Here is a 24752-nt window from a genome sequence, read left to right on the forward strand (position 1 = left end):
GATAGGTGTTTTCGATAATAATTGCTCGACGACGCCGAAGCCGGTTCGTCAAATAGGGTAAAAGATTGTTACGAGACGAAGGTAATTATTTTTGAACGTAACTTCCGAATCGAAAATAATTTAAAATAAATTATACAGAGTAATAAAACAAACCACGAACGATTAATAGACGTCATTGCGTCGGTGGCTGAACGGTTAGCTCTGCAGACGCTGAGGAGGTTCCGGATTCGATTTCCGGTAAGATAGGGTGATTGCTGTAGTTGGGCTCCATAATTTTCCAAGCAACTACGGTCACTTTTTAAAGCGTCAAATGTTCGTCTCGGCTTTGAGCTTTGTTGAGATCCGTTAAGCCCTGAGCTCGTAGACGGACGGCGCTCTCGAGTTTCGTGAGGACTCCAACCACTTACGATAAAACACGAATCACTCGTAATACCCCCGATGAGAATACATTGTTACGGAATTAACCACGAGCTATGCCGGAAACAGTAACGGACATGTACCCTATTTGCAACTCTCAAATCTACTAGCAACCATGCGTCGGCGCCGTTTGCCGTCGCGGAGACAGGCTGGTGCAAGATACGGCGGCGCCAATCGTTTTATTTACTATTTTGAGGAACCACGCGTTAGAAATTATTGGGAACTGTTAATATTTTAAAACTGCCAAAAATGGTGATTTTCAATTTTATTTCACTAATGGGTTGTATTATTGAATCGAATGTACAGGAAGAAATAGACAGTGATTTTTTTATCACCTGTATATATATAGATAAACATTAATACATATACATTATATTATACACACATCAAAACTGTCTCTGGGGATCAAGTATTTTTTTGAAATACTTGGTTGCTCTCCCTCTTTCCCATTTTCGTTTGCCTTGCCATTCATCAATTTGATCAGTTCCTAACAGAAAACCATCTAGTAAAATTAATTAAGGCAGTCGCAAGTTCTTAATATATGTAATGACGTGCGTTTTCATTATTTAAGTTAATCAATAAGGCCCTCTATTAAGATATATAATAAGCTCATTTTATTGGAAGGACAATAATTTTAATATTTGAAGTCGATTAAAAATTAAAGTCTTAAGTAATCTAAAACAAGTAAAATAAAAGACTTAACTATCTTATTGTAGTATTTTTCTACTATATTAATATCACGACTAGGTACTTGTAATCAACAAATACTTGAACAAAAGTTATTCTGTTTAGAATCGATTAATTGAATGGAATACGCGTGTTTACGCGAGTGGCAGGTTTCCATCACTAAATAGTTCTTGTGACGTCATAGAGGGTACAAAAAATGTGGCACGCTTGGTTTTCATGCAAATTGCTGTACTTGCGGTGTCTATCTAGATATATGTCTGTGTTTCAAACACAGAGTTAAAACTCCCGTGTGCTAATATGAAATAGGTTTGGAAAAAATACTCAGTTCTTACACCTTTTATACCTAGAATGTAAAAAAAAAAACAATTTTATTAAACATTTATTAACATGATTTTAACAGAAAATTAGAAACACTATTTACGTAGGTATGTATCTATCACTTTTCCAAAATGCAAGCTGAATTCAAGACCACTGCGGCGCGCGAAACTTTCATCATTGACGACCCCCTCATACCAGTGCCACTCACGGGTGGAACGCGTTGCAAGCCAGCGGTAGTCAACTCGGGGTAAAAGTCAAACTGATCTAAAATAAACTCACTGTGTCCAAGACACCTATGGCCATTTAGACAGCCTGTTTAGTCGTGTGAGTCAGACTCTGCCTCGGTTGGCACTGGAGAGAGATTATAATTCAGTTATAACTGTTTGAGGGTCGTATTCCCGAACTGTACTCAATGCTCACGTCAGGATTTGAGCAGACTTGAGTACGATTTCAAGCACTGGAAATACGACCCTAATGGCAAGGACTCGAGTATGATTTTCAGTGCTTTAAACCATACTCAAATCCTGACTTGAGCAGTGAGTAGAATTCTAGAATACGACTCTGAGTCCCTGAGTTATTCGTGACTGCGAACCTAGGTACTTACACGCACATACTCGCAACGCCGATTTACCCAACTTACAATAATACTAACTATTATTTACTCGTGCCGGTGACTGTAATTATGACGTAATCACAATATTAAAAAATATGGAAACGACTGTCGATGAAGAGCGATTGTCGAACAGTGTAGTATTTTTATTCCGTCCATTTTTTGGGTTATTAACAATAAAAGATGTTGGTTTGCAACGAAATATGAATCTAATATTCTATGGACATCGTAATGTCCCTCAGTAGACATGTATCGTATAAGTAATAACTGGGCTCGGGGATCATTTATCTATATCCAACGGCGACAAATAAAACAAATGTAGGTATCAGTAAACAGTTTTATTTATAAAGAGTATTTTTTTATATAATAAAAGGGACTCTGAAATTGAACTACGACACACGCTACTCCTACACATGTCACATCGACATGATTTTACTCCGACATTACGCTACTCCGACTATATGTTACTTCGACATTACTCAGACACTACGCTACTCCGACAATATGTTCCATCGACATGATTTTACGCAAACACTACGCTACTTCGACAATACAGACGAGATGTTTCTAAAAAAACCTGAGTATAATACTCAGATAAGAAAAATCATCATTACAAACCCACGTAGGAAATGGTTACTTACACATATTGATCAATATAACAAAAAAAAGGACAACATTATATAATGGGAAATTTATTTTATTAAAATACAGTGTTTTTTTTTATGTGACAGTATGAGGAAAACGAAATCATAGAAGAAGATACAAGGAAACTATCTTAGGAACCATAAAGTCGCCTTTTTTGTGAAAATAATTTAAACCTACCCTCAAAATTTAAAAGTTATCGGTAATAATGTAGTATATTAATATAAAATTTTACCATATTATAACCAACGCCATTACGTTTATTCGAATTTGAATGAATACCACTTTTTGTTTACAAAAACCTAATTACAGTAAACAGAAAAATCATATATTATTATTTTCGGGACGGAAGAAAATTTGAAACTGCTTCTCGAAGCAGAATTTTGGATAATGGATTTTGAAATAGTATATTTTGTTTTATTTTAATAATTTTTTTTGTTACACTTTATACAGTGTTTTTTTAATGGGATAATATGAGGAAATCCGAAACCATAGACGATACAAGAAAACTGTCTTAGGAACTTATTTGAAAAAAAAAATAATTAAATTTTGTTTAGTGCTGATCGACTCCGAATCATGAAGGATCATTTCATTGTATGGGACGAAAAAATCGGGACAACAGAAGTTGATCAAATTCCATAAAATATTGTTCATACAACATAAATAAAATTGAGAAATTTTTTTTTAATGTTAGCATTACTCATATTCTTAAAAGACTGACGACTTCACTGTACCGGAAGAAAAAAATCGGGGCAGCAAAAGGGCAGTTAGTCAAATTTATTTAATAAAAAATTTTCATACACAATAACATTTTGTTAAATTTGACCAACTTCTGCTGACCTGATTTTCTTTGTCCCATACAAAGAAATGATTCCGACATGAAACTGAGTCGAACGACACAAAAAAATATTTTGATCAATTTTATTCGCTTTTTATGGACAAGTCACGCTTGACCAAAAATTTTACAATGCTAAAAGTGTTTTCACAAAAAAAGACGACTTTATGGTTCCTAAGATAGTTTCTTTGTATCGTCTATGGTTTTAGATTTCCTCATACTGTAATATCATTTTAAAAAACCACTCTGTATTTTAATAAAATAAATTTCCGATTATATAATGTTGTCCTTTTTTTGTTATATTGACCGATATAAGAAACCATTTCCTACGTGGGTTTGTAATGATGATTTTTCTTATCTGAGTAGAAATTTTTTTTTTAAGAAACATCTCGTGTGTGTTGTCGAAGTAGCGTAGTGTCTGAGTAAAGTAATGTCGTAGTAACATATTGTCGGAGTAGTGTGTCGAAGTTCAATTTTAGAGTCAATAAAAGGCAATCTGTCAGCAGAGAAATGAGGGCGATCGCCATGAGGTATTAGTTGGCTATTGGTGGTACGTAGAATAAATGTGAATTGTTTATTTGCAATAAATACATGGCAACGCCTAATTACCTGACGTCATAATTTGGGAAAAGGTTTTCCTTATAAGGGTCAATTTTCAAAAGGTCTAAAGGTGGTATTCCACCGGCGAGGCGATACGAGAGTTGAAATTTGTATGGCAAAATTTTAATTCTATTCTAACGCATCTTCGGTGGAAATGGTCTGGATTGACGAGGATGGGCGAGACTTGGATTTAAATATTTGTTGATGTAATATTGAACCGTAATGCCGCCTACATAGGGTATTATATTCTGTAACGGAAAGATGATTTCTCGTACGTCATAATATGTTACTTCAGCCGCGCGTTTATCTCGACCGCTAGACGATCCGAACAGAACTAAATAGTCACTATCCAAAACCACAGTGTGAGCTCGCGCGAGTTTTTGGTGGAAATAGGCCGGCGAGATTTCTATTCTCGTCTGGTCTCGCCTCGCCGCTGGAAATCACCTTTAAGCTACTCGTTTAAATATGGCTTTGTTTTTGAAGATTTAATGTTACAACCTTCGAAAGAGGTCGTTCTCGCAGTTCTGTTGCGTAGCCGACGACACCCCGCGCAGCCGAACTCTAGGCTGACAGTACTCACGACTAGGTACATCTCAGTCAGTTTAGGTATCAAACCGCGACCGATCATTCGAGCTTTCGATATCGAGTGAAACAAAACGACACAAGGGTGTCCCTTAACCGGTACCTAACGAGTGAACGAACCTTCGATAGGTGATATCGAAGTCGGTACAAAAATGCAACGAGGAGGTCGTGTTCGATGAAAGCGACCGCTTCATCGAGCGGGATCGAGCGGCGGCAGGCAGAGGCGGTCAGAGGTCCGGCTTGTCGCGCAGCGGCAGCGCCTCCGCGGGGCGCGGGGGCGCGCGGCGCGGCAGCAGCACCCAGCGGTGCAGCAGCGCCGCCAGCGCCGCGCCGCCCAGCGGGCCCGCCCAGTACACCTGCCGCACAACTACATGTCAACTGCGCATTTGCAACTATCTAAGGGCCCAAAGACACTGTATTCAGCTTCTACTGGAAACTTAACAAAACGCACCATATTTAGCTTCGACTGAAAATTACTTGAACACAAGAGTAATGGAGCAGCCTTTATTGTAAATTTAATTAATTTTTATATATATTATTATGTCAAATTTTGTACAAATTCACTTAAAAAAATAATTAAGAGTTGGGCAAATACATACAAATATTACAAATGTGAAAATAAGCTTGTACTATAAGAAATGTACTGATATTTAAACTACACGTAAACTTAAATATCCGTCAGCCAGTCGAACGAACGAATACTGTTGTGCGATTGACGCTCTGTATGCGTGTTTAACCTCCCATACATTGATTTACAAATAAATGGACGACGGGTCTAATACAAAAACCACGAAAAAAATGTCCCAGGTCAACCTATTTAAACGTAGTGACATGTAAAGGAATATGAAAAAGCTAAAACGTTGAATTTAAATTGTAATGTCATCGCAGTACTGTCTAATTTTGCTTGCTTCGCTGTCGTCGAACAAACGAAGACGCGATGAATGACGCTCTGTATACGATTTTAACGCCCTATAAGTTCGGACCCGTTTTAGCGCGGACCCAACTTCCATATAATTGTAAGTCAATGCTCCCATAGGAAAAAGGTTCGGTCAGAGCGATTGGAAGATACACTTGCGCTTTTTTCGCTAAAGTTTTTGCTGTCTATTTTCTTACTGTTTGAACTGCGAATTTGTTTATTTTTGTGGATTATATGTTAGTGTTCTAAACTCGATATGTCACATGACGATCTTCGAGAATTAGTTATCTCAGCAATGATGATTTCTTCAGTGAAGGCGGATTTTGGACGTCCTTCACGGGATTTCACGTCACCAAGGGTCGTATTCCAGAACTCTACTCATTGCTCATGTCAGGGTTTGGGTATTATTTCAAGCACTGGAAATACGACCCTAAACGCAAAGACTTGAGTATAATTTCTAGTGCTTTAAATCATACTCCAATCCTAACTTGAGCATTGGGTAGAGTTCTGGAATACGACGCTAAGACTGGTATGTCCACGCTGGAATTCTAAATACCAGCGTTCGACAGTCCGCAGAGATGGGGCTTCACCATGGAACACAGATGTTAGCACTCGAAAACACTGAAGCCGTGTAGGCCTCTTTTAAAGTTGTACAAAATTATTGCACGGACATTTTCCTTAGTAAGATTCATTTTCGTACGTTCGAAGTTCCAAATTCAAAGCTGCCGGTAAATACGTAAACGCCAGAACTTAAAAGGCATGCCGCGTATAATAGTCTACCAGTACATGATGAGTGCTGAGAAAGGGCCGGCCTGCAAATCCGCCACTGAGTGAAACGGTCGTCTAGATACACGAATGAGTTCATAAGGATATGCTGCAAACGGTAACCCGACGAGGAGGCGCACGCCCCGCACTCACCCAGTGGCCGGTCCAGGAGCCGAGCCACAGCGCCGGGCCCAGGCTGCGCGCGGGGTTGAGGCTCGCGCCCGAAATCGGCCCCTGCACGGACATTGCAACGTCAGTCACGTCAGTCACGTCAGTCGCCGGGGCGGGCCTAGCGGTAGAGGGCCACTGACGCCGGCGTAGACGAGGCCGGCCACGGTGAGGCCGAGCTTGACCGGCGCGGAGTGGTCGGGGCGCGCGGGGTCGTGGCCCGCCCACACGGCGCAGGCCACCAGCGCCAGCAGCCCCGTCAGCAGCGCCTCGGTCAGCAAGGCGGCCAGCGCCGACACGTGCGGCGCGGGCGCCGTGCAGCCGTGCACGCCCCGCACGACGCCGGCGTCGTCCAGGTCCAGCAGCGCGTGCGGCGGCAGCACGCCCACCAGCACGCCGAAGCCCAGCGTGCCGCCCAGCAGCTGCGCTAGCACGTAGGCCAGCGCCGGCAGGGCGGGCAGCTGGCCGTGCAGCAGCGCGGCCAGCGTCACGGCGGGGTTCAAGTGCGCGCCGCTGACGGGGCCCAGCGCCTGCACCAGCGCCGTGACGAGGAAGCCGAAGGCCAGCGCGGGGTGCGTGAGCGGCCGCGGGCCCGCCACCGGCAGCAGCGACGCCACGCCCAGCAGCACGAGCAGCGCCGTGCCCAGCAGCTCGCCCAGCAGCGGCCGCGAAAGCGCACGCGCTCGTCGCCAAGCCCCGCCCTCGCCGTCGTCGCCTGCGCAACGGTCGGTGCTCGTTATGTGCTTTTTCCGAGCGGCCGTGTCGCTTCCGCGCTCGCCGCTTACTCGACGTCTTTCTTATTTCTTTCGTACAGACGGTCTCGACGAATCTCGCGATCGTATTCTGAAACAAATAACCTCATGCGGCGAGTTCAACATTGTTCGTCCGTAAGTACAATTATCCGACCGGTTTACGCTTTTCACAGATAGTGTTGACATTTGTCGATGTGTGATATTTTGATGCGGCCGGTCCTCGTCGGTCGTCTATTTATATGCCTTTCGTTGAACTTTACATTTGCACTCGAAGGTCGACGGCCTGCTCCTATCTAGGAGGTGATTCATTTAATAATAGTAATAATTATACAATAACAATAATTCATTTATTTCCTTAAAACACGGTAGGTACACGATGAAACAGTGCCACTATAAAACATGTTTCGCGAAGGTAAAGTCCTTATAAAGTCATGTTAAATAACGTGCAACTGTCTAGCTACACAATGTTAATTTACTACTAAAATTAAGTATTGTGACATGCCATTGATATGATTTCACAAATTCAATATGTCAAGAATGGTACACGCGTAGGTATAGTACGTCATTACCTTACCTTACAATATGCCAATTTTTTCGTTCCAAGTGTTCATTCGCACTAAGAATTTTGTCATTTTTAGCAATTTGTATTTGCCAATTCAGCTATCATTTATTTAAATATAAATATTTTTAATTCATCCGGTATAATTATAGGTAGCTGCACACACACACAAGTCAGTCTTGAAAACCCCAAACATTGTTTTACATGATTCCCGTGGACTAATTTATGTATAAGTATGAAGGGAAATTACATATTTGTTAACTCGATTTCAAAGTGTTGAACAATACTCTATAGTAAATCTTGTATATTCAGTTGTGCAAACTAGAGGCGTCAGGCAGAGTAGCGCTCGCCAGGCGTCGCCTGCGTCAATGGTTTTTATTTCGATCGTGCAAGTTGAAGGTGAAGAATTGATAAAACACTAATTTAGTACGAGCGCTGGATTCTGTCACTGTTTGGTTTTGGTCAGAACAGAATGAACTCAAAGCGGAGGACAGACGTCACACGGTCACTTACGGGTAAGTAACCTACGATGCAAAGAATCACAATGTATGCGAACACGCTTCCTGGCATTCTATGCAAATTACGTTCTATTAACTAAATAAACCGAATATCTACATACGCAATAATTTCTGCGCAGATACCGAACCTGTTGAATCTGGGTGTATTGCACAGGTGCCGGCAGGGAGGGCGAACGCTGTGGGTACCACAGTACGGATTGCTTTCTGATTCAGCATTCGCAACGAGGATAACCCGTGGATAACCGCGAACACAACACAGTTTTAATTTCCTATTGACTCCCATTTTATTGTTATTATTAATAAATGTGACATGATACTCCAGGTCGTATTCCAGAACTCTACTCAGGGTCGTGTTCTAGAACTCGACTCAATGCTCAAGTCAGGATTTGAGTATGGCTTTAAGCACTCGAAATCATACTCAAGTCCCTGCCATTAGGGTCGTGTTTCCAGTGCTTGTGTTTCCAGTGCAATCCTGACTTGAGTATTGAGTAGAGTTCTGGAATACGACCCTCAAAGAGCTACTCGACTAGATACCTAGAAACCTTAGAGGATGGAAAAAAAATAAAAGAATTGCCCTAACTACGGAATGAACTTGCATACCTAAAAAATTGAACGAACAAAAGGCAGATTTGTTTAGTGTCGTACCAGAATCTATCGATAAGTCATTATCGACATGCAAACATTTAATTAAAGTAGATCAATATTCCATTTGGGAATATTTTAGGTTATTATGAGAATATCCGGGAGCGTCACATGAAGTTTTGAATTTATTGTTTTGCATTTACAAATACTCAAATATTATGAAAAGTGAATTTGCACAGAAAAAATAATTTGTATAATTTAAAAGTATATAAAAAGAGAAAACTGAAATATAAATCCTATGCATTTCCAACCTCAAGATTCATATTTTCATACAGAAATTTTTAAACACATTCCGATAGTGAAAGCTTTTTTGTATTTATGCATTGGTATAGAATTAATATCAGTGACTGATTGAAGTGAATCTTTAAGACCTCCATTTAATGTTGGATATTATGAAAGTAGTAATATTATCAATAATAATATTATTATCATACGTTTATTTGCTTAAAACATGGTATAACAGGAGATGTAACCAGATACAGTGTTAGTATAAACATGTTTCGCGTATATTATATATAATATTTTATAATATACATATAATATTATATATAATAGCATGCAAATGTCTGATTAAACAATGTCAATTGACTACTTACTATTAGTCGAGCGCCTTCGATTCGTGCAGAAAAATCGAACTTGAAATAGTAAAAATAATAATAAAAACCTGGTAGTGAATTATTTTAATAACAGAATATCGATAATATGTTGGAAGCATACTTATTGCATAAGCGTACATAGAACAACGCTGTCTCAAAATAATCAAATCATCAAAATATACAAACAAACAGGCAATCTGAAGAAACCAAAGCAAAATTTGGCAAGATTTATGAATAAACTACATAAATATGTCTAATTACGTGAGATATGTGGGCTTTTGTGTGATTTATAGACAGAAAAATAACACGTGAATGTTACATTCGGTCGATCTTCGCATTTTCAAATGCCACATCCCGTAATGCTACAGCGACGTATTTTTATTGATACTTAATTGTTCTCACTGTCAATATTTTTGTCCATTTTATTACAATACATGGTCAATGAATACATGCGAATAATTCAATAAAACACTTGGAAAAACATTTGTTTTGACATTTGATGTACTTCCCTTTGACAACCGTATCATGTACCTCATGTACTGCGAAATGGACACAGTTGGCATTGAAGATGACGTTACGTATTTTCGATTCCCGTGTTTGACACAGACCAATGTAATGCTATCTCTTTTGGCTTAAGACGGCACGCAATAGTTAAACAAAGACAATAACATGTTTATGTTTTCGACGTCGAAATGCATCATATACATATAAAGTCTGATTTATATATGTCAACATAACTTGTCCTTTAGTTTCCATAATCTAAACTAGAAACCCATTGACTTACAATTATATGGACGTCGGGTCCGCGCTAAAAAGTGTCCGCACTTTTAATGCGCTAAAATCGTATACAGAGCGCGACTCTCCGCTTTAGTCTTCATTTGTTCTACGGACAGCGCGATACTGCGATGACATTACAATTTAAATTTCGAATAGGTTGACTTGGGACATTTTTTTCGTGGTTTTTGTATTAGACCCGTCGTCCATTTATTTGTAAGTCAATGTAGAAACCCAATCGCTTTAGGTTGTTTTGACTTCTGTCTTCGCAATTTTTAAGGTTCTAAAATTTAACGGTAAATAGTATTTTATGCAATCGTTGCATAATAAGGACTCTGCCTAAGTAATAGGTAGGTACCTACGGGATTTTAAGACCTAATATTATGTAATTATTGCATACAATACTTTTGTTCGAGTAAATAAAATAATGAAACAGAACCAATATTTATTGTATATTTTGTTAACAATGCAGGACAACAGACGCAATCTTTTTTTAATAAAATTTAACCCGTTTTACAAATCTGGAGGCAGTATAGCGTTTGAGTAGGGTCTAATAGATGATCAAACAAACTTCTTGAAGTGAAGTTCGATCACTATTATGTGAGTTGCTTCATTCGAAGATATAATGTTTAACCAGTTAGTTTCCTTAACTTGCTAGCGAACACTGCACGGTTTTTAGAGAAAAAAAAATGTTTTGACGTTGACACTCCCTACCAGACATGAACCGCCATTTTCTATCCTCATTCCTTTTACAGTGGGAAGCAAAACTTATTTGAGAATTTCAGAATCTTTACCATATGACGATGTCAAGGGAGGGAGAGTGTTGATTATATCTTCGAATGAAGTGACTCACATAATAGTGATGGAACTTCATTTAAGAAGTTCGTTTGAGCATCTATTATATTTCGTCGCTTCATTCTCGATATAATGTTTAACCAGGTAGAGTTTTAGTGTTCAGTTTTGCTTCTAGTTGATTTTATATAAATTAAAAACCAGGGGCTTAATGGGTAATATTATATTTTTATTAAAAATATATATAGATATGAACATATAACGGTTTCTCTCCTGAGATCACAATCATAACAATTTTTAAATCGTACAATAATATCATAATTTTATTTTATAAATAAAGATTATTATTATTATTAATTTAGAATAGTATAATTTGCCGTTTTATTATGTTGTAAGCAAATGGTTCTTGCGAACGTGTGTTCGTCTTCAGTAAGCATTAGTCTATTATAAAATCTAGTAAAGGATGTGAGATGTCGGAGTCCAACTCGCAGCCTTGCGTATGAGCTTTATCGGCACCTCAGCCGCGCGCGTGGCCGGCGTGGAGGCGAACCGCGTGCTATGCGCGCCGAAAACTGCTGTGTCCACACCCGCCGCGCCGCATCCAGCACCTGCCGTACACATTGGCTCCCGGTCTGACTCGTGGCTACTCTGTGGGGAGCTCTGTGTTGGCAAGGCAAATACTTGGATCCTCTCTAAAATATGGAAAATTTAATGTGGCCTGTACGCGACCAGACGCAGACGTTTTGATTAAATCAGGTATTGCAATTTTAATCGGAATATCTGATATTTATATGTTTTTCATTTTAATCAATGCCAGTTTGTACGCTGTGCGCAGTACAAAGTGCAAGTAAAAAAACATGGTTTTTCATAAATTTTTCAAGAGGAAGTTCTGTGTTGGGAAGCCACGTTGAAACTAATGCGAGAACGACTTGGGGATTCCAAGTATTGCTATTTTTTTTTTTTTTATATTAAAAATGGACGTACTCTTGACCACTACCTAACCCTAGAGCAAAGATGAGGTCTACGTTGGTACGAGTTCGCCCAGAAGATGCCTATTCAATCGCACCTTGAAAATATTCGGGTTGTATGTACTCGGAAAAATAGACGCAGGCAGGGAATTCCAGTCACGGGCTGTGCGCATTATAAAAGATGACGAAAAGCGCTTAGTACGTCTTAAAGGAATATCAACTAGGTGAGGGTGATATCCCGCCGTTCGTCTAGATGTCCGATGGTAAAAGGGGGCGGATGGAATGAGCTGGTGGAGCTCATGGGCACACTCTCCGAAGTATAATCTGTAAAAAACCGACAGACCCGCGACCTTACTTGGTACTTGGTGCAACGGGCTGGTGTCCGCAACTCGACGTCAAGGCACCTTTCGCCGATGGGCTAAACTATGAAGTTTATATTCGAGCTCATCGTCTCCAATAAGCCTCCTGGCTCTGCGATCAATCGAGTCAAGAGCCTCTAGTTGGTATTTCGCTGAGCCATCCCACAGGTGACTGCAATACTCCATGCAAGACCGGACCTGCGCTTTATATAAGGTTAAAAGCTGTCCAGGCGAGAAGTATCGCTTCACCTTGTTAAGGATACCCAGCTTCTTGGCTGCAGTTTGCGCTTTAGACTCTATAGAAGCGCCAAAGTTGAGGTTTGCGCTTAATGTCATGCCAAGAAGCTCTAGGCGGTCGGTAACTGGGACAGATACACCCCGAAAAGTAGGAGTCAGATCAAATGGACTCCTTTTTGCGGAAAAAAGACAGGCCTGCGTTTTGGTGGCGTTGAAGCTGACCAGATTGTTGTCACCCCACTGGGCAACAAGACTTAAGGTCAGGTTCGTTCGCTCTACCATAGCCTCTCTCAGCGAACGAATATCTTCCCTGCCGTCTCTTGCGCTAGACAGATATCTCTCGGTAACTGTACTGTCATCTGCATACCCAACTATACCCGGGACCAATAGGTCATTGATGTGTAGCAGGAAAAGAGTCGCCGAGAGAACAGACCCTTGAGGAACTCCAGCATCAATAGCCATCAAGTCAGATGAGCAGCCTTCAATGACTACTCGAATCGACCGTTCCCCAAGGAAATCTGATATCCAGCTGCAAAAGTCGGCAGGGATGCCGTAAGCAGGAAGCTTGCTCAGCAAACTTGCATGCCAAACCCTGTCGAAGGCCTTTGAGATATCGAGCGATACGGCCAGTGCCTCACCGTGTTTCTCGATGGCCTCGCCCCAGCAATGCGTAACATACACGAGAAGATCCCCAGTTGATCGTCCCCGGCGGAAGCCATATTGACGATCACTGAGTAGGTCATTTATTTCAAGGTATGATAGCAGCTTACCGTTCAGAACTCTTTCCATAACCTTGCAGAGTATGGAAGTTATGGCGATTGGTCTGTAATTACAGGGGTCGGCGCGGCTTCCCTTTTTAGGGACTGGTTGCACATTTGCAAGCTTCCATGATTTAGGCACTATTCTCGTTTTTAGTGAGAGGCGGTACAGACACGTCAGTACAGGAGTTAGCTCAGGCGCGCAAAGCCTCAGTACCCGTGCTGGTATACCATCAGGACCACTGGCCTTATTCACATCTAGACTTCGCAGAGCTCTACGAACCTCTTTTGCGTGGATTGTGATCTCCGGCATTGAAGTGTCACAACGAGGTAAATTTGGTGGATGTTTTGAGCCTGCATCTAGATGCGAATGCTTGCAAACATTGCAGCAAATAAGTTTGCTTTATCCGTTGCAGAGTGAGCCAGTGATCCGTCAGGTTTTTGCATGGGAGGCAAGGTGGGACGGCAGAAGTTGGATTCAACTGCTTTGGACAGGGACCAGAACTGCTTGCTACCAGGAGGGTAGGATGCAAGCCTGGTCCCGATCCTGCTGATATGGTTGAATCTAGTCTTCCGGAATTCGCGTTTGCAGGACTTGGCGGCAGAATTAAAAGCTCTCTTTCTCGCGCGAACCCTCCGGGCTCGAACTTTGCGGTCGCGAGCTTGTACCCATGCTTGGTAAGCAGACTGCTTACGGGCCTCAGCACGTGCGCAGTCCACGTTATACCAAGGTCGGGCTTTGTGACCCAGTGGAATGTCGGAGAATGGAATAAAGTACTCCATTCCCTGCCGGATCTCATCTGCAACCGCATCAGCAGAACACGAGGGATCACCTGAGGAAAAGCAGACTTGCCGCCAAGGATAAAACGCAAAGAAGTGCCGCATCTCATCCCAATCTGCTGACTCGTATCGCCATACTCTTCTTGTACCTCTTGGACAGTCATCAGGAGGAGAGTAAGTGCTATACTTCGGTGCACTGGGTTTCAATCTAAATGCGCCCTTAAGTAATATTTTTATGCGGGCGTCTGAGCCTGTTTCAGACTGATAAAGCGGACAGTTATTTTTGCAAAATTCCCACCAGAGCTTTAGGGATACATTATTTTGTCTAATTGTATTTTAAGAAAGAGAAGATAAGGGTAAAGTCATCCCCGCTTGTGGGACTCCGCGGGAGGCGAAGGGCGCGCTGACAACGGCAGAAAGGGTAAGGCTGGTGTGCAGTCGATGAGGCCGCCTGCAATAAGATTTAATAATGATTCGCTTGAGTTAAAATATATCACGTCGGAAACCGACAGGCTTTGCAGCAGGAGGAACCGTGGCTGGGAAGGCCAATATGGAAAACCAAGAGTACCATTTGCTTGGTCATCAATAATTACATACGCAAATGCATTTCAATAATAAAAAGAAGGATGGGAATGCGTAGAAAAAAAATTTGAACTCCGATTAAGTGTAAAGGCACCTACGGCAAATGCATCTAGTTCCTGAAACCGAGAAACAAAAATAGCGGATTTGGTATTGGTGCGGCATGCAAAAAGATCAATCTCAGGTTGTCCGAAATTTCTGACAATGGTCTGGAAGGCGCGAGAGGACAACTCCCACTCTGTGTCGGGATTAGTCTTCCTAGATTCTATATCAGCGCGATTATCTTTTGTATTTACATAATATGCACATATGCATACAAAATTATGTTGCGCTTTTCGCACCATTGCCAAATTGGTTTACTTAAATTTAAGGGTACGTTAAGGGGGGTATTAGATCCCACCTTTGCGATTCATGTAACTGATCGTCGTAGTATTGCGTACTTGCAACAATATAAAATAACCAGATTATACTAATATAATATAAGAATACTGCAATTCTTAGTAATTGATAATGGTGCTTCATCTCAATAGCCTTCCGTTGGCCTCTTGTGCTACTCGCGCCACATACGGAATCCCAACCGATGCGCGGCGCATCTGTATAAATTCTAATTTATAACTTGAGGTTCTCATATACGATGAAGTCGAGTAAATATTGTCTGTCCACCAACGCAAATCACTTTCTCATCACGCCTTGAACCTCTGCAACTGCGTAGAGACGTTGCATCGCTTAGCGCCTTTTACCGCATGCACCATGGTGAGTGCTCTGAAGAGCTGTTCAACCTCATCCCCCCTTCCCCGTTCCTGCTCAGAAGCACGCGTGCTGGCCTTCGTAGTCACCGTTTCACTACCTGCCGCATTCCATCGCGTACTAAAAGGTTCGGTGGCTCCTTTCTCTGCCGCACGGTTGACAAATGGAACTCCCTTCCGGCACATGTCTTCCCTCCCTCTTATGATATGGGGTCCTTCAAACGAGGCGTGAAGAGGCATATTGTAGGCAGGCAGGGTGGCGGTGGCTAGTGCAGTGAGGGTTTCATCGCTGCACTAGGTTCCTTCGCGTTTAGATACCACTTTCCACTTAACATCAGGTGGAGTGGAGTCATTTGCCTGTCATGTATAAAAAAAAAAGAATTAAATCTGGAAGATAAATTGTTGTTTCATAGTTACCGTCATATTATTAATTTTGTATATAACCAACAAGCGGCAAGCTGAGATGAGGACACCAATCAATTGAGCGTACTCCCGTATGGTACATCGGGGTAACCTCATTATTTTTTAGAGTGGTACATTTTTTGACGTTTTTCTAAAGGTAAACTTATACTTAAATTTCATGAATCAAAGTTGAATCTTAGAAATTTACAAACTTGACATGGTTGTAACACAGACTGGCCGTTATTAACGATGAAGCCTAAACATTGCAATAAGTTAACATTAGTTGCATTAACATTATTGATGCATCGTCATAATCAGCTGCTATACAACAAACATCATCTAAATATACCACGAACTTAATCCTTGTTGTCTCAAGTGTGTTACAACTTCTTTCATGATTTTGGTAAACATTGTCGATGCTGTGGACAAGCCGTATGCCAGAGCAGTAAATTCATAGGTTTCAATGTAATTCGAGCCACAAGGTAAATACTGCAATCTGTGGTACTTTCGATCTGCTTCGCAGATAGATGTCAGTGAATACACCTCTTTCAATGCGAGGTATCATTTTTAATAATAATAATAAATAATAATAAATTTCTTTATTTCGGACTAAGTCCATAAGGGTTAGTAACAAAACATTTAAAAATAGGGTTAGTATTACAAATTGCTTATTTTACAATTTATTATTATAGGCCACAAAACCAATGTGCATCCTAGACCAGTGATTTAGGAAGCAACCCTGTACACGGTTTGCAGTTATACTCAGGAGGCTGTTATCGCCACCCCGAATCCTGCGCAACAAAGAAGCCGCCCTTTTTTGCATGATAGCTAGCTGAAAAGCCATCGAAGCGAGTCACGGCGAACATTCCCGATTAACTGCAAAATAGAGGGAGCTTCAACAGCATCCTGAATAAATTATCATACAACACACGGAGTGAGCTTAGAGCTTTTTGGGTGTAATTGACTCATAGGCTACATGTATAAAATGACTGACAGTACGCCTTGAACAACATAAGTTTGACGTCGTCAGTACACCTAGCAAACCTACGAGCCAACATGTTGCCCCTCACTGCTAGCGACCTACGCTCCCTTTCAACATCTAAATTGTCCTTTAAAGTCTCAGAGACCCAGTGCCCTAGGTACTTAAATTCGGTGACTTTTTTAAGAGGAGTGCCACACAGAGTAACTTCGGGCACAGTGCTACAGGTTTTGCTACCCGATTTAAAAACTAGCAACTCACTCTTACTCGCGTTGTACCTAAGACCATGAGCCTCTGCATATTTTGTACATATGCCTAACAATTTCCGAAGAGCACTTATTGAGGGACTCAGCAACACCATGTCATCCGCATAACTAATTTATTCACCATTATTCCATCTATCGAGCATCCGACCTTGGTGTTGCTAAGCTCATCAATTAAACGATTCATGTAAAGGTTGAAGAGACTTGGCGAACTTAACCCACCTTGTCTCACTCCACACTCTAACCTGTACATGCTCGACATTGAGCCTCCCCATTTTACAAAATTATTACTAGTTACAGTACCAATACTTAAATAGACCTATACACTCCCTTGGAAGACTGGTCTCCTCCTGCAGCTTTGTCCATAACCTGTCATACGATAGAAGATCGAAAGCTTTGGACAGGTCAAGGAAACAAGCATAGATTGGAGTCTTCCTAGAGGTATAATACTGGACAGTGTGCTTGAGGCAGAGGATAGCAGCTTCTGTAGATAGACCTGGTCTAAACCCAAATTGTGCATCATGTAACTTCAGATGCCTCCTTAAGTGCTTGTCAAGGAAACTGTCCAGTACCTTTCCAATGATAGTAGCCAAGGATATAGGTCTATAGTTTTTAAGGCAAGAAATGTCTCCCGTCCTGTTCTTCACTACGGGCACTACAACTGTTTTCATAAGTTCCTGAGGCAAGTATGAGTGGCTGACGCACAGCGTGAAAAACAGGGCGAGTACACTGTGTAGGTTTTCACTACCGTACTTCAAATGCTCCACACTGAGCGAGTCGTGACCCGGTGTACATGCGGCTGCCCGTTTACTTCGCCATCAAGGAACTGACCCACCGCTGGCCCCAGAGGTGACTTTAACTCAAAATGAGTTTTAAATAATTCCGCAATCTGGACTGGCTCACACACACCCTCAATACTGACAGGTAAGCTCGATTTCGGGCTTAGCTTATTTGTCTCTTTCCAAAAATCTGATTTTTTTTTACTTGAATGGAGAGACGTTAATAAATCCATACGTATTTGGTTTTTATTGTCTTGGCACCATTTAAGTTTTGACTTAAATAGGTTCCTAGACTTCTGCATTCTTTTATATACAGGCCCGTATCTAGGTTTGCCACAGTACGCCCACTCTAAAAAATAAAGTCGTGCCTCTCTGTGATACACAGCAACATATTTATTCCATCCGATTCTTGGTTTTTTATTTGATATGTGCTTATATTTAACTATATTACTCTGTATTGCTGCTTTTGACAGAATATCTATAATTAATCCATACATGTCATCTAAGATTTTTCTATGCTGTACATTGTTACGCATCTTTTCACTACACCTATTTAATTCATGAGGAAAATTTACATCTTTAAAATGATTAAAACAATAAATTGTAAATAATTCGATCTGCCTCTCATCTCTCTCCCCCATGTAATTTCACTTTTTTGATTAAAATTTGTTGCAATTTTAGGCCTAAGGATGTTTGGGTTACATTTTTATATCACGGGATAGTGATCCGACCAGGATACATCATATTTTACATGCACATCCTCTACTGAACTTCGTACGGCTTCCGACACTACACAGTGATCAATCCAACTTCTAGTCTCATCTATGTCACTCTGGAACGTATACGTATCTGATGTTTCACCCAACCAGTCCAAATCAACACACCTTTGATCTACGCAAAAACTACGCAGTTCATCACCAAATCTTTTTCTCATATTCGCATTAAAGTTCCCCAGAACAAACACAGAATCGACACTACTTTCTTCCACAATGGAATGAATTTCACCTAAGCACTCTGAAAATTCAACTAGATTATCTAACGAACCACTGACGTCAGTAGGCATGTATACTGTAAATAACAGAAACGATCTGTCAGCTATCTGCACTTTTATGGCCGCCAAACGATCACTACTGCACACAATAACTGACACATTATTAAATACACTCTTACGCCATAAAATCGCATTTTTGAGGCAATTCGATAGTCCTCCATTTAAAAATGAGTTTTTGTTACAAATTTGATAAAGAACGTTATGTTCAATATAAAACGACTACTACCGTTGCGTTTTGGGGCTAAAAAAGTTCTAAAAATGTTTTAAGACTTTCGTGGTTATTCACTAAATGATTATCACTAGTATCAGGTTTCTTACCACGGTATGACTTCTTTTTATTTTCCCGATATTTCGGAACAGTTGCACGCTCCATGATCACGGGTTGACTGGACGGCGGCAGATGACAACTTTAAGAGCAGACAAATCTGTCTACCCTCTTGCGCTGTCGACGACTACCTTCATCGCGATTTGTTGTGGCGTTACCATTGTCACTCACTTTTTTCACACAAACCACACTCGCTGTATCCACACGCGAAACTGAACTCGAGGTGTTTTTGTTTTTATTACTGCACGCACTAAGGACCGGATTCTACGCACTGGACAGTTTAAAACCATCATCACGGTTAAATGTTTTGTACTTCGTGATCTCGATGGCTTCTCGTAACCGTGGTATGTAGTGACGTTATGTCGAGAGTACCTGGGGGTTATGCAACTCGATCCAGTGGTTGGTGTCAGTCTGTGTGAGATGTTTAATAGAATTTTTTTTAATTTACCATAAATGTATTGATGTTTTCTAGGATAGCACTTTGTTACTGCTCCCAAGTCAATTAAGTTTTTAATTGTGATATGCAATTTTTTCTATTGTCGTCTGGCGATAAACTAATGCCGGGTATTACAGACTAGTGTTGGTACCTGTTTACATAATGGTATTGCTGGCGAAGCTGCATATTGGTTTTGCACGTGGCTGTCGCCTAAAGCCATTAACGATCTTCTCTAGAACTGTATTAGATAGGTAATTGACTTTTAACTACGTTGTGTGTTATGTTAAAATAACTCGCAGTTGATTTCTTATCGCAGTTAACTCATGGTTAACTCCAACTAAATTCGATTTTAAATATACTTTTCTTAGAATAATATAATTATTAAAATCGGCTCTTAGTCGACTTCATTATCGCGATTAACTCACGGTTAACCCTGACGTAAATTTATTTAAAATTAATTTTACTTATTAGCACTTAGGTACTAATATTGTTCAAATTAAAATCGACTTGCAGTCGATTTCATTATCGTGGTTAAATCGCAGTTAACCTCGACGTATTTTTTTTTTAAATACTTGACTTATTAGCACGTAGGTACTAATACTGTTCGAATCAAAATCGACTCGCAGTCGATTTCGCTATCGTGGCTAACTCACAGTTAGCCCGGACGTAATTTTACTTAAAAAATATGCTGTACTAATTACCACGTAAATACTCATACTATTTAAATTAAAATCGATTCGCAGTCGCTTTTATTATCGTGGTTAACTCGCGGTTAATCCCGACATAAATTTATTAAAAAAAAATACTTTACTTATAACTACGTAGGTATTAATATTGTTCAAATTAAAATCGACTCGCAATCGATTTCATTTTCATGCTTAACTCGCAGTTAACCCCGACGTAATTTTATTTAAAAAAATCTTTACTTATTGTATAATATTAGCACGTAGGAACTAATATTATTCAAATTAAAATCGACTCGCAGTCGATTTCGTTATCGTGGTCAACTCGCAATTAATCCCGACGAAACTTTAATTTAAAAAAAAACTTAATAATATTAGCACGTAGGAACTAATATTGTTCAAATTAAAATCGACTCGCAGTCGATTTCGTTATCGTGGTTAACTCGCAGTTAACCCCGACGTAATTTTATTTAAAAAAAATCTTTACTTATTGTATAATATTAACACGTAGGAACTAATATTGTTCAAATTAAAATCGATTCACAGTCGATTTCATTATCGTGGTTAACTCGCAGTTAACCCCGACGTAATTTTATTTTAACAATTCTTTACTTATTACCACGTAGGAACTAATATTGTTCAAATTAAATACGACTCGCAGTCGATTTCATTATCGTGGTTAACTCGCAGTTAACCCTGACGTAATTTCATTTAAAAAAATCTTTGCTTATTGGCATGTAAGAACTAATATTGTTCAAATTAAAATCGACTCGCAGTCGATTTCATAATAGTGGTTAACTCGTAGTTAACCCCGACGTAGTTTAATTTGAAATATATACGTTACTTATTAGCACGTAGGTACTAATACTGTTCCAATTAAAATCAACTCGCAGTCGATTTCAATATCGTGTTTAACTCCGAGGCAGTTTTATTATAAATCATGTAAAATGCACATATTAATATATCTGTTCGCATTTTCATCCACCCATGTTCGATTTGGTCATCGGGGATAACTCGCAGTTAACCCGATGTTTTATTAAATGTAGGTTAGATTCACATTTGCGATGTATGAAAGCGATGAAGGAATGCGATATGAGGATAGAAAATGGCGGTTGATGCCTGGTAGGGAGAGTCAACGTCAAAACATTTTTTTTTCTCTAAAAACCGTGCGGTGTTGCCAAGCAAGTTAAGGAAACTACCTGGTTAAATATTATATCGAGAATGAAGTGACGGAATATAATTAATATTTTATTTAGCAAAGATTCTTTTTTTGAAACTCATTATATAGTTCTATATAAAGAACATTTCTCTTGTTAGCTCAGTGGCAAGTACTATATATAGACTATAGAATTTTGATTCAGAACTAAAAAGTGCGCTGAGGACTATGCCGTAAAGGGGGCGTTCATTATCCTGCATTGCAGTCCGCCGCGTAATGCAGGATTAATGAATGTAGTCGCAGCGTGCAAGCCATCCTGCATTGCGTCCTGGGAGACTCCATACGTGGGCCATACGCGGGATAGTGTGTGAGCAGTCTGATGCCTGCGCGGCGGACTGCCATGCAGGTAGTGAATGGGCCGCTTTATGAAATTATAATTGACAGATTAAAGTAGAGGAGTAGAAAAAGTAATTTAAGTAGGACTCCTACCTAAGAATGCCTCACCTATAGATACCTACACGTAATTATATTATGCGTCGATATTTTCTGTTATTTATTGAAGGTACCTTATACGCGATTTACGCAGCGGCAGCGTTGAAATACTCAGTTTAAAACGTTACAGTTTGTATAGAAAATTATTTCCTCAAAAATATATTAAGTATGTAAAGCGTTTATTCAGCACAAACACAAGACGAAACAAACATTAACAATCACTTCACTAGGTATAACACAAAAGCACATAGAACATAATTAAATTAGTACACATTGATATAAACATATACCTACTTGTAGAGAAAAAACAAAATGTTGTACTGAAACAGTTGTGCTGAAATGGCCCTGACTCAGCATGAATACTGTAGACCGCGAGAAGTCAAACAGCACTGGTTTTCTGCCAGTACCATATTATGGTGAGCGATCGCAACCCAGTAAGCCATGCCACCAAATTTACTTTATTACTTGTCTATACCTAGTTTTTGACGCAACCGCGTCACAATTTTTCTTAGAGGACGGAAAAAAATAAAAGAAAGGAGCTGCCCTAACTATAATCAACTACTAGAATCAACGTGCATGTAACCAAAATTTGAAAGTTACAAATGGCGGATTTCTTTAGTGTTGTACTATAATCTATCGATAAGTCATTATCGACATGCAAATATATGGCTTGAATGTTGAAACTGTTTTTTTTGTATCTTTAGTTTACTGCACCCAAAGTATGCCTAAACAAACACAAGCCAAAAAATTACTCTCGAGTAGTATATTATTATGAATGTCAACACACATTTTTAAACTTTGAAAAAAAATATTTTTAAGATTACAACTGGTAACTTATTCAGTAAAAGTCACCAAACTGCTGTGCAGTTTCTTGGCGACATGCGCATTCTTACTTAATTATACCTACTTTACTGGTATATAATATTATATAGTATTAATTGTACTTACTAAATAAAATATAAAAATTACTTTAAGAGGTCCCGGGCCTTTAATCTACATTTTAGTACATATTTACATTACGTCTTTTAACTAACTGTCAAGTACAAGTCTATTCAGGTTTCTGCGGATTCTAGTATTCACGTTAATTCCCGGGCTTTCTTAAGCAAATGAATCTATCAAGCAATTTTAACACAGAAATAATGGAAGTAGTTGTAAAAATCTATTAAAACCATAAAAACCTCGTGAATTGGTTTAATAACAGAATATCGATAATATGTATGCTTACAAGATCAACACTATCTCAAAATAATCGTTAACAACAATCATCAAAATATACAAACTAACAGGCAATCTAAAGTAACAAAAGCAAAATTTGGCAAGATTTATAAATAAACTACTTAGATAAGTCTAATTACATGAAATATTTGGGCTAAGTCAAGCGCCTTCGATTTGTGCAGAAAAATCGACACTTCTCCGAAGTGAGACAAGTAGTCATGAGCGACTGCGAGTTGTGACAAGCCACGTCAAACGAGCTTTATACACGTTAGCGCTCGCCTTCACTCGGTCAGCTAGGCGAGTGACACCGAACGATGGCAAGGCAAGGCAAGGCAAATAGACTGTCTATACGTTAGTATTGGCCTTCACCCGGCAACGTTAGACCAACATGGTCTTTGTACTGCTGGCTTTATAAAATAAGAATTTTTAGTAATTAGAGTTGTCCTGAGTTTACCTACAAACTTGAAATAGTAAAAATAATAAAAACCTGGTAGTGAATTATTTTAATAACAGAATATCGGTAATATGTTGGAAGCGTACATATTACATAAGCGTACATAGAACAACGCTGTCTCAAAATAATCATTAACAACAATCATCAAAATATACAAACAAACAGGCAATCTGAAGAAACCAAAGCAAAATTTGGCAAGATTTATGAATAAACTACATAAATATGTCTAATTACGTGAGATATTTGGGCTTTTGTGTGATTTATAGACAAAAATAACACGTGGCTGTGCAATGTAACATTCGATTGATTTGCACTTTTTCTAAAGCCGCATCCCTTAATGCTGCAGCGTCGCATTTTTATTAATACCTAATTATACTCACTGTCAATATTTTTGTCCAATTTCATTATAATACATGCAAGTAATGAAAACTTGACAACGGTATCATGTACCTCTTGTAGTGCGAAATGGACACGGTTGGCTTTTACGATGACGCTGGCAAAATCGTACTCGTTGAATATTAATCGTTCGGCCACCACAACGGACCGAGTAATAAATAATGTAACAATTCTTAAAATTGTAGGTATTCGGAAACAGCGAGCCGGATAAACACCGAGTCGAGGACGCACTTACCTGCTTACGATCGCGACTACATCCGCGTGCTAAGACAGCGGATTATCGGTCGGTAATCCGTCCGATGCGGCTCGCGCGATTACGGCCGGTTAATGAGTCCCGGATTAAGGACGTAACGGGGCGGGTCGGAGTCGAGCCCCGTGTCGCAGGGGCGGCGGTGGCCGTGGTGGCCCGCCGGGGCGGCGCACTCACCGTGGTGCGGCATCGTGCAGTGCGTGCGGAAGTTCGCGGAGCGGCGAGCGGAGCGGAGCGACGAAGTCGGCGGTCGCGGGCGGACTGGCGCGAG

At 40.1% G+C, this 24752-nt stretch overlaps 1 protein-coding gene across 1 annotated transcript; it reads right to left on the bottom strand.

The window, feature by feature from the left end:
* Positions 1 to 4775: 4775 nt before the first annotated feature.
* On the bottom strand, positions 4776 to 24752 carry LOC113237628 (lens fiber major intrinsic protein-like). Its single transcript, XM_026474235.1, has 4 exons — positions 24659 to 24752; positions 6684 to 7255; positions 6526 to 6606; positions 4776 to 5047 (listed from the first exon to the last, which is right to left on the bottom strand). The coding sequence occupies exons 1-4, from the start codon at positions 24669 to 24671 to the stop codon at positions 4919 to 4921; spliced, it is 795 nt and encodes a 264-aa protein (XP_026330020.1). The 5' UTR covers positions 24672 to 24752; the 3' UTR covers positions 4776 to 4918.

This window comes from Hyposmocoma kahamanoa, unplaced genomic scaffold (assembly GCF_003589595.1).
Source record: "Hyposmocoma kahamanoa isolate Upper Pololo Valley unplaced genomic scaffold, ASM358959v1 93, whole genome shotgun sequence".
In the NCBI taxonomy this organism is placed as follows: Eukaryota; Metazoa; Arthropoda; class Insecta; order Lepidoptera; family Cosmopterigidae; genus Hyposmocoma; species Hyposmocoma kahamanoa.

Bases quoted from the DNA above. Each gene is read 5' to 3' on its own strand.
- LOC113237628 (XM_026474235.1), bottom strand. The intron at 6,607-6,683 runs GTCAGTGGCCCT...ATGTCCGTGCAG, and splicing joins CCGGCCTCGTCTACGCCGGC to GGGCCGATTTCGGGCGCGAG. The intron at 5,048-6,525 runs GTGAGTGCGGGG...GTTGTGCGGCAG, and splicing joins GCTCCTGGACCGGCCACTGG to GTGTACTGGGCGGGCCCGCT.